The sequence below is a fragment of the Ostrea edulis genome, chromosome 5 (assembly GCF_947568905.1).
Source record: "Ostrea edulis chromosome 5, xbOstEdul1.1, whole genome shotgun sequence".
NCBI lineage: Eukaryota > Metazoa > Mollusca > Bivalvia > Ostreida > Ostreidae > Ostrea > Ostrea edulis.
In genome coordinates, this window is record NC_079168.1 from 55,842,823 (window position 1) to 55,854,146 (window position 11,324).

Consider the following 11,324-nt stretch of genomic DNA (forward strand, 5'->3'; position numbering starts at 1 on the left):
GTGATTTGGTATATATTTAAAACTGAATGGATTCTTGAGTGAAAACTAGGATACAACCAAACAAGATGGAATTTTAAAACCTTTGAGGTTGAACTACTGTATTTTCCTGAGTTTTGCTTTGTAGATATAAAACAGGATTACTCAGTTGTTTTATTTTTATTTTTTCAGAGTGTTTGCAAAAGTGAAAAGTAGGAGTGCTCATATGAAGAGCCATAGGATGGCTGAAAATGAAAAAAACAAAATGAAACAGAATAACAATGTAGACATATCCTTAAATTCAATACAGGGGTCACCATATCGGTGAGCTCCCCTGGAAAGTTCCTGGTGCTTTATCAGAAAGTGACTTACAAATTTCTGGGCAGTCTACGACTACAAATTAAGGCAGCTTCTTTGTTAATGAGGAAGAAGAAAGACATCATTTATTTTATGAAGTTGGACCACAAGAAAAGAAAGAAACAGGGTAAATGAGAGGAAACAGGGAGTCACGGTGAAGTGTTGAATCTCAAAGATTACGGGTGCATGTGAATTCTCCTGTGTTTCTAAGTGTTGGAGTGTCTGCATTGATAAACCTTGACTTAGAGTTTGAAGCTATAGCAAGTTTTGGTACGTTTGACTGTGCTCTAAAATTAAAACTTCTCAGTAATATCCTAAAAGGACATTGGAATTGTGTATTTTGAGCTTACAGTCAATTTATTAATAGTGATCATTATTTTTTTTCTGTAAGTTACATTGTAATTTCATTTTTTACGTCCATCAATTTCTTTTAAAATACTTTAACATTGGAGATAATATACATGTCTATCAACAACTAAAACTACTTAAAGATGGAACACTGTAGAATTCTCTTCCTGAAAACCAATGCAGTGCACTTTTCGTCAGGATATCTCCGGTGATATAGATTCAGAGCAAGTAGTCGGGTTTGAGATGGCAGATTCTTTATGGAAGATAGAAAGGGTCCAATGCTTGTCTGTGATTTTGTTTATGTGATTGGGACCTCAGCTGGTCGTCTATGTGTTGTTGTCATTCCATAAGAACATGTATTGTGAGCTGTGACTTTAATTGTTTTCATATATATGAGTTTTCTATGGGCAAGTTTGACTGATATGTCAATAAAAAAAAGATGTAGGTGACATGTTAGTGCTTGTTGAACTTGAGTTCAACTCTTCTGAATGTACTGTAAAATCGTTAATTTTTTTAAGGGGGGTGGATATTTGTTGATTTTGTGGTATGGACATTCAATTCCTCCATGAACGAGAGAAAGTGATGTACCACAAGGAATAACAACTCTTCAAAACTTCTCACACTACTAAAGTTTAACCCCATGAGAATGTACAGTAATAACAGTTTATTTCGGCAAGTCAAAACTTCTAAATTTTTGCTCAGTTCTGCATTCATTTCTATCTAGGTAGGGGGTGATGTGTTAACGAAAAGGTTGCAGGACTGATTTTTCTTTGGTCTCATTACTTAATCAGCAAACCTGCCATGCAGTTCCTTGAGCTATTCTACATTACGTACACACACAAAATAACTTGGATGTGTGTTTGAAAACGAGTTTCAGTTTGCTTTCATTGGATGTCAAAGGATAGTGCTGGTGGGTTTTTTTTCATGTTTGTAATGTGTGTATTATAATGTATATTAGGTTGTTTTTCATGTATATTGTATGTTATTTCATATTTGCCATATTATGTGAAATGTGCTTTCATATTATGTTAATGTTGTTTTATTGTCTCATTTAACATATTCTATAGACTGTTACTATATTTTGACACTTTAAAAGGAAGTTTCATTGAAGTGGAGATTAATGTTTAATTTTCATCAAAGGAAGATATTTTTTAAAAGAAAAAATTAGGTAAATTCTGAGCATACAATTGGGGGTGGGGGTATATGTTTTGTATTGAAACTTAAGTGAATTTTTTCAAGGCCTCCTCCTCTCCTCTCCCCCCCCCCCCCCCCCCCATGAATTTTTTTTTCACTAATCTGAAATTCCAGTCCAGTGCATTGGTATAAAAGAACATTAACTTTGTACAAGTTAATTTAATACCTGTTCCTTTGGAAACCAAACCAAATGTGTTAACAATCAGTTAAATGTTTATTTGTGCAATATCAGTAATTGTTGACCATTTGTAAATTACTTTGTTTTCACTAGTGTGAAAGATGTGCTTGCCAGCTGTTCAATCTGTTTTTGAATTAAAACATGGGATGTCATCCTGTAAATTTTTGGTCCAGTTATGACTTATATTGTGCTTTATTACCATGGAATAACAGATGATACAACAGTTCAGATATTCTCCATAATTATATCAAGGAGAAAATTTAAACAACAATTAGTTTATCAATGATATATCAAACATGTAAATACCAGAATAACACTTGGTTTTGTTTTATTTTATTGAGTGTTCTTGAAATTCTTGTTAATAGTGCTATATATATCGTATAAATCTGACAAATTTATTTTTTCTTAAAATGTTTTTCTCCATTAAAACCTTAATTCTTGTACCTTTTTCTCTCGGACACCAAACTTGTGGCCATACTGTGTCTCTTTACATACATTTGGTTTAGGGTATGCTGGCCACAAGCTCGATGCCTGTGTTTTTCTATTAATGAGGTCCTAGGAACATTTCCATTAGAAAGTTCTTTTATGAATTTGAAAAAAATTGTTAAAGGAAATGCATTTGGATCAGTATTTATGTGTAGGCCAACATGAAAGGAATTACAAAAGAATTTACCTTTCAACTTCTGAAGAGCCGGTTACTTCTGAATATTCAATGTGTGTGGTTGTGTCCATTTAATCAGAAAATTTCTGTATATATGGAGAGATATTATTAGTGCTGTATATGTGTGTGATTTATATATTATACATGCAAGTTACTGTTTTGTAACTTCCTCAATGCTCAATTTGTTAAAATTAGATTTTGTTTATTAGTGATAGCTGGAATAAAGATAAGTAGGCATTGTTTGACTGTTCAGAATGAGTAATGTGTTTTATCATATTCTCATCACAAGAGGATTTATAGTGCAGATTATGATACTGTCCCAAAACTGGTATTTCAAATGGCACTGCTACCTACTCCTTGGGGGTTGGGGGGTGGGGTCACGTTGATTATTGCAAGTTTTCGTTATCTCATCACTTTCAGGTATTGGAAAGCATATGTTGAAAAATGAAATTTACATATTGTCAGACTGAGCTTGTAAATTCTGTGTTTTTAGAGTATGTACATCTGTCTGTGCTGTCTATTTTATCTTAATTTTTAAAAAAAATTTACTTGTATGCCATGGCATTTTGAACTGCAAATTTTGTATGTGACTTAATTATATGTGAATATGTAAAAAGTTACTGCTTGCTTCATGCATTAAATTCATCCTCATGTGACAAGTGGCAACTATTATAATCGTAACCTAGGGCTTCTATAGAACTCCTCTCAGTATTGTTTCTTTCCATGTCATGTTTTTATTGGAGTGCCCGTAGTGGGAGAACACATCATGTTAATATTACAAATTATATATATATATATTATGTATAAATGTATTGAATACATTTTAAAAAGAGTATTTTTGTTATTTTTTTCACACATCTTTTGGGACTTGATTACATTGTATTTCACATGTTGAAAAGATTCAATTACCTATTGTAAAAAAAATTTCCACATTAAACTTACAAGGCTGATTAAATTCATTAAGTTCTTATTAGTTATACGAGGCTGAATATGTTCGAAGTTAAAATGATGTGAATTTTTACCATGTGCTGGGACACCTGCAACAGTGCATGTACACTGCGATTCACATGTGGATCTAGAAATTTTTATGGGCTGTCCACCCACAATTTATTTCTAGATGGGAGGTGGGGGGGTCCAAACTATATTAGGGACACATATATATATATATGTATATTCGTGTTTGTGTGGTATTTTAGATCTAAAAGTGCATAAAAATAATAAAGGTATTTTTACCAGTAACAGAAGAGAAGAACCGAATGGCACTTGCATGAACATGGATTTACATGTACACTGTATATAAACATACATGTATGTTGAACAAGAGATGTTTGTGAAACATATATGCCCCCCATGGTGCAAAACTGAAAAGGGTTATACACATGCATCATTTAATTGATGGTAGTATCACCAATTCAAAATATTGAGCAGACAATATCTTCCCATGTCAAGAGTGGTTTGACCATGTGACCAATTTAACACTTGACCATGTGAGCTCAAAATCAATAGGGGTCAACTTCTCCTGAAGATGTACCAGTGTACCAAGTTTGATGTCTATCAAGCAAAGGGTTCTCTATACATCGAGTCCTCAGTATTTTCCTATTTCCAGTTTGACCATGTGACCTCAAAATTAATAGGGGTCATTTACTCCTTAGGATGTACCAAGTTTGATGTCTGTCAAGCAGAGGGTTATCAAGATATTGAGTGGACAATGTCTTCTATGTCCAGAGTAGATTTACCTTTTGACCCTGAAAAACAATAGGGGTCCTCTTCTACTCGTAACCAACCCACATATGAAATATTACAATCAAGTGAATGGTTCTCAAGATATAGAGTGGACAACCTGTGGTCTATTGACCAACCGACAGGTGCAAAGCAATATGCCCCTCTTCTTTGAGGGGGGAGGGGGCATAAAAATCACATTATACAAATATCACGTTTACAGAATGTTCCATGAACATCGCATATATATATTGAAAACCACATTAAAAATTTAAACAAATATTCATAATTAAATGAAAACTTCAGATATATATGAAAATCACATTTCAGTGTAGGTATACAATTTTCAATGTAAATGTCAAGCACCTGGGAAGAAATGCTAGTGATTGCATTAAGGATGCTGTGAAGCAATATGATGTTATATATATATATATATTAAAGTGGGGAGGTCCTTTGGTGTGGGTGTTTCAAAACTTCAAAAATTTATGAAATCTTTAAAGGGAAATGGACACAATTTGAGCTGAAAATTTTCAAATTTTATTTCTCCATTTTTATTGTTTACAATGCTTAACTAAAGCATTTCTAATGGTCAACCAAAAATTGAATATAAGTTGTTGAGTAACAAGTGAGATACAGCACTCATAATTCTGTGTTAATAGGTAAACAAGGTTCATGCCATCTATCCTTCTGTGTTTAGTAAACCAGAAGTGATAAAAGAATTAGATAGGTTACATGAGGAATATGTTTTGGTTCCAGCTGACAAAGCTAGTAACAACATTGTCTTTGTTAGTAAGGCTCATTATTACAACTGTATTTTAAACGAACTTGGCATTAATTCCACTTTTGGTAATCATACTTGTACTCCAACTCCCCTTTCAAAAGACGAAATTCTTCAAAACCATGCTTCAGTTTTAGACACATTTAATATTCCAGTCAATGGGTCGAATAAATATGAGTTACCGTACCTATACTGGATTCCTAAACTACATAAAAACCCTTACAAACAAAGATACATTGCTGGATCCAGCAAGTGCTCTACCAAGCCCCTATCTTTGCTCCTCATGAAAATGTTAACAGCTGTGAAGGAGAAACTTCAAACTTACTGTGCGACTACATATGCCAGAAGTGGTGTTAATCAAATGTGGATTCTAAAAAATTCTAAAGAACTTTTAGTAAACTTGAAATCACAGAATTTTTCCCAAATCAATAGCATTAAAACCTATGATTTTTCAACACTATACACGACCATTCCTCACGATAAATTAAAACTAGACTTTTTGACATCATAGACAGTTGCTTCTTCAACAAAAACGGAAATATTCATATCTAGTGATCAGTCATTCAAAAACTTACTTTGTTAAACACCACTCTGATTCCACGCACAAGTACTCTGAAGTTGAAATAAAAAATATGCTAGAGTTCCTCATTGACAATATCTTCGTGGTCTTTGGTGATCAGGTCTTCCAACAGTCTGTTGGAATTCCCATGGGCATGAATTGTGCTCCTTTGTTAGCTGACCTGTTTTTATATTCATATGAAGCAGAATTTATTCAAAAACTTCTACGTGAGAAGAAAAAATCTCTCGCTGTGACCTTCAATTCAACTTTTAGATATATTGATGACGTTTTGTCTATTAACAATGATAGCTTTCATTCATATGTCGATTTGATATATCCCTGTGAGCTCGAAATAAAGGACACCACAAAGTTGTCCACTTCTGCTTCATACTTAGATATTTTATTGAAAGTAGACATTAACGGCAACCTTACAACTCAACTGTATGACAAACGGGATGATTTCAGCTTCTCCATCGTCAACTTCCCACATTTATGTAGCAATATTCCATTATCACCTGCATATGGTGTTTATATATCTCAACTGATTCTATATGCAAGAGCTTGTTCTGGGTATAGTCAGTTTTTAAATCGAGGTAAGCTACTGACAAACAAGTTGATGGTACAGGGATTTCAACAGTCTCGATTGAAGTCAGCATTTCGCAAATTCTATGGTCGTTATAACGATCTAGTTCATCAATACAACCTCGCATTGGGTCAAATGCTGTCTGACGTGTTTCATACCGATTGTTAAGCCGTTCTTGGCACACTGATTTGACTGCGGATAACTCCGTTTACCTGATCAGGATATGGGGCTCATGGCGGGTGTGACCGGTCAACAGGGGATGCTTACTCCTCCTAGGCACCTGATCCCACCTCTGGTGTGTCCAGGGGTCCGTGTTTGCCCAACTATCTATTTTGTATTGCTTGTAGGAGTTATGAGATTGATCACTGTTCGTTATCTTCACCTTGCATTTATAGCTTGTAAATTGAAAAAATATGCTTTAAACGAAACTTTACAAGTATATTTAACCTATGTGAACAAAAACAAGGCACAAATCTTGTTTACATAATAAAAGAATTGTGAGCTCTGTATCTTCCATGGATCTCGACAATTGGTATTCAAATTTTTGCTGATCATTAGAAATACCTAAATAAAGCATTCTAAACATTAAAAATGGGAAAATAAAATTTGCAAATTTTCAGAATCAATTCAGTTCAAATAGTGTCTGTGTCCCTTTAAGGAGCTTACTGGTATTTAATCTGGAACATAAAAAACGGACAAGTTTTTTGAAAGAGCATATATATGGTTCAAATAGTAAAAATTTGTTATCTAAAAATCTTGATTGCTAGAATCAAACAACCAAAATGAGTACAAAGTAATAATAAGGATATACAATGTACGACTTGACCAATTTGTGAAATTCATGACACCAGGATTAGGTGGAGGAGACTGTGCAAGATTCAATTAGTGAAAAAACAAACTTGAATCACCTTCACCCAAAGATGCTTTGTACCAAGTTTGGTTGAAAATGGCCCAGTGGTTCTTGAGAAGAGGATGAAAATGTGAAAAGTTTACTACATCGACAGACAACGGTCAAATTTCGCTAAAGGCTCAAGTGAGCTAAAAACACAATATTTCTTTTATAACTTTCTTCTTAAATCCTGAACATCAAACTACAAAAGCCTATTAGTGTCAACAAACGGAGAAAATATATTCAAAGGTGTTATAATTAACATGAACAGAATGTGGACAAATTGTAGAACAAAGGCATATACATGTAATAACACAAAGGTGTAATAATGCAAACTTGAAAGACATAATGAAAAAGAAAGGTGTAATAATGCGAATCAAAGGCATATTAACGTATAATAACATGAATCAAAGGTATATAATATAATGATTATAATGCAGCAAAAGAAAGGCATAATAATGAATCCGAGGCATACGAAAAAAAAAAGATGTAATAAAGTGAATTAAAGGCATGATAGTGTGAAAGAATCAAGAAATACAGAAGAGAGAGATAACCCAAATCAGGTTTCAAAAAACACACAACTACAGCTCTACAGGGGAATTGCATACTTAGTACCAAGTACTTAACTATATTTTGTATCATCTCGAATTTCTGAAATTAATGGAAAAGCAATGCATTTATATCTGTCATTCCCATATTAAAACTGCCTTCTGTTAGGAACAGCCAAATATCTGAGATGTAAACTTTGAAGGCATCCAGAGAGGAAAGGGCAGTCAGGGAGACCTAGTGATCTTGTTTGTTGCAACCTCATTTCACTTAATGTGTATGATATACCATATATAGGGAAATATTTGCCCCCGTTATATTTTCGCCCTCGTTGTCAGTGGGCAAATTTAAGACTGGGCAAAACAATTGTGTTTGGGCGAATTTAAAACAAAGCGAATCCACCATCAACTGTAGAAAGTTGAGAATAACCCTGTATACAGTAATGATCAAACAAAGTGCTCTGGACTTTCCAACAGTCAGCAAAGTTTGTCATGTTTTGGTACTTTTCAATATAAATATACAAAATTCTTTTCCTGAATCCATGGTTCTTAATATTCATGTCTCCTTGTACAACAAGAGCAACGCCAACGTGGCATAATACGCCCGTAGATTTTGCTCAAGGAAAACATATTTTAGTGGGATTCATATTTTAGTGAAGTTAGCACTGTCCTCTGTGAGCCAATTCATTATTATGCTTGTAGAAATGGATGGCAGATCACCATTTTTGTTTTGCAGGAGAATCTCAAATTATATAGAAATATCTCTTCAATAAAGTATAACTTGGAAGTTCACAAGTTATACTTGGCACCAAATTATCAAGTGAAGCATGCCATCTAACAGTCTTGACCTTTTAAACTTGAAAAAGAAAAGTATTGGCATTCCTAGACACAACAGTTTTGTTTGTATCCTGCTACAACCACCTTGACCTTTGACCTTGAGAAACAATAGGCTTCCTCCACTTGGATAAGGTATATGCGTATTAAATTTGACACTCCTAGCCCCAACGGTTCGGTCTGTATACTTACAAGGTTTTCCTATTAAGTAAACCTATGACTTTGACCTTGAAAAAGATAGGCATCTTCCTCTCATCATGGTGATCAAATATACCAAGTTATAATATCCTGAAGCTTACGGGTTCGGTTTGTATCCTGCCCACAAGGTTTTCCTAATAAGTGATACTACGACCTTGACCTTGAAAAACAATAGGCATCTTCCTCTCATCATGGTGATCGAATGTACCAAGTTGTAAAGTCCTAGGGCTTATGGTTCAGTCTGTATCCTGCCCACAAGGTCTGGACAGACAGACGGACGACGCCATACCATAATACGTCCCGTCTTTGACGGGCGTATAAAAATTTACCATACGTATATAATCAAAGTTGTATACATGTTCTGTTCATATAATTACAACTTTGTCCTTTGTTTAGGAAAAACCTCTCATACCTACATTGTATGTTGTACAATGAAAAATGAGGAGTTCTGTATGAAGGGCCAAATTAACATAAATTGAAGATATCTTTAATTATTTGAAGATATCATCAATTCATTTGATATGTTCAACTATTCAATTAAAGACCTCCTCAAATAATCTATGATGTCTTCAATTTTGAATTAATGCACACATTATAGGGACTGATTCACAATTTTCCCCAAATTTTGTTTTTCACTTTTAATGATTAAAATCTACTGTCTAATGTATTTAAAAGGTCTTTAAAAAAAAATTAAGATTATACATTATATCACAAGATATATTATTTGTTTTGTACACAAAGATTGCAGTATGTTATTGTTTACAAAGTTTTCAAAAGAAATGGATATCGATCTATCACATTTCAAGTATTCTTTAAGTAAAATGTCTTCTAAAAGTTAAATTTGTGACTGCATGCTTTAAATTACAAAAGTAACATTTCACTGGTTTGTTTATAAGCATAAAATTACTCATCTTTGTTTACATAACACAGAGTTAAGGCTAAGATATTGCTTTTGTTGCATTCAGTAGGTCAAAATTTTGTATGTCAACATGAAATGAGTTATATTTTTAATGTTAATTAACATAAAAAATGAATTTTTTTTTCTTCAAAAAATTTGAGCCAGTCCATTTAATTGAATTGTTGATAGCATCACTTATTCTGCAGAATCGATGAGCACTATAACTGAATTGTTGCTCTCTTCAAATGAAATGATGATATCAACAATTAAATTGATGCGTGCTACAATTCAATTGAAGAGCGCAACAATTCAATGGCCTACATTTTTCACAATGCTATGCAAGTTATTTCCCCATGATTACAGATGGTGCGCAGCATATTGCGGTCCTCATTTGACGGTGTCATATAAGGAATAAATGGAAACTTTACAAATTTTGATTGCAATCAATTGCAAGTCTAGAAATTTTTCTAAGAATTAAGTGTATTAATGACTTAAAAATAGTATTACTGAACAATAATAGTTTAGTTACTGATTACATTTACTAGTATGTGCCTCTTGCAAGTGTGGTTTTCTTACAAGCAGTGTATGGTGATGATGTAAGAAAGTATGTAAATATTAACTAGTCCTCGACTTCTTTATATCAGAATCGGGATGTCTTTAGTATATCAGCAAATCTTCATTATTTTTATCAAAATTTTCGACAACCAAAACACATGCGATAAGATATGCCTAAAACACATGTGCAACCAACACATACATGTATATTATCAATTTATCATTTCACATAACAAAACTGCTTGTTGCTCGATGTACACCTGCATGAATCCAGTTGCACAAAAGTTAGTTAACTTTAACAGACAGTTAACTTCCCATTAACTCTTACATTTATATAGTATTAACTAAAGGTGGCAATAAACAGAACATGGTTTTTTTTTTTGAATTACTTGTTAAGAATTGTAAGGCAATATTATGAAGTCACCCCACCCCCCCTTTTTTTTTTTTTAAAAACGATGCATCGTGCCTGTGATTCAATCTTTTGAAAGTTAAATTTTGTGTAAATCATTCAACTTGCACTTTAATTACTTAAATGAGCACAAAAACAATTATCAGGCACATAGAAACAATGGGCCTGTCCCCTTTTACTATTACGTGCAAAGTTCAATCTATACACAAGCTGCAACACCCCCACCCCCTCTTTAAAAAAAAAACCAACATTGTGAATGGTATAGTGGAAAAGTAAAATTTAACCAATGAATGGAACTGAAAGATCAACCCCTGACGCCTTCCCTCTCGAGCTTTGTATTTAAAAAAAAAAATTCACTTGTCGAGAATTTTAGAGCAATATAATGAAGTCAGCCCCCCCCCCCTTTTAACGATGCAACATGCCTGATTATATCACATGCTTTCATTGTGCTTTAATTCTAGGTGTCTGTTATTTTTAAAACAGATTACTAATGACATTCTTGATATCAATTGCATTATAACTTGGACAGAAATAACGTCAAATACACCTATAACATCCCCTCCCCCTCCACCAACTCTACAATTTGACGAAATTCATATTTCAAAAATTTATCTACCATAAAATCGAAGAATTAAACCTTGTT

At 33.5% G+C, this 11,324-nt stretch overlaps 1 protein-coding gene across 1 annotated transcript in view; it reads left to right on the forward strand.

The window, feature by feature from the left end:
• Window positions 1-3,673, forward strand: part of LOC125650331 (uncharacterized) — a 76,587-nt gene extending 72,914 nt beyond the window's left edge. Inside the window, 1 exon segment of the mRNA XM_056164859.1 lies at window positions 169-3,673. Within this exon segment, the coding sequence (XP_056020834.1) occupies window positions 169-304 (136 nt within the window). The 3' untranslated portion in view covers window positions 305-3,673.
• The last annotated feature ends 7,651 nt before the right edge of the window (window positions 3,674-11,324 follow it).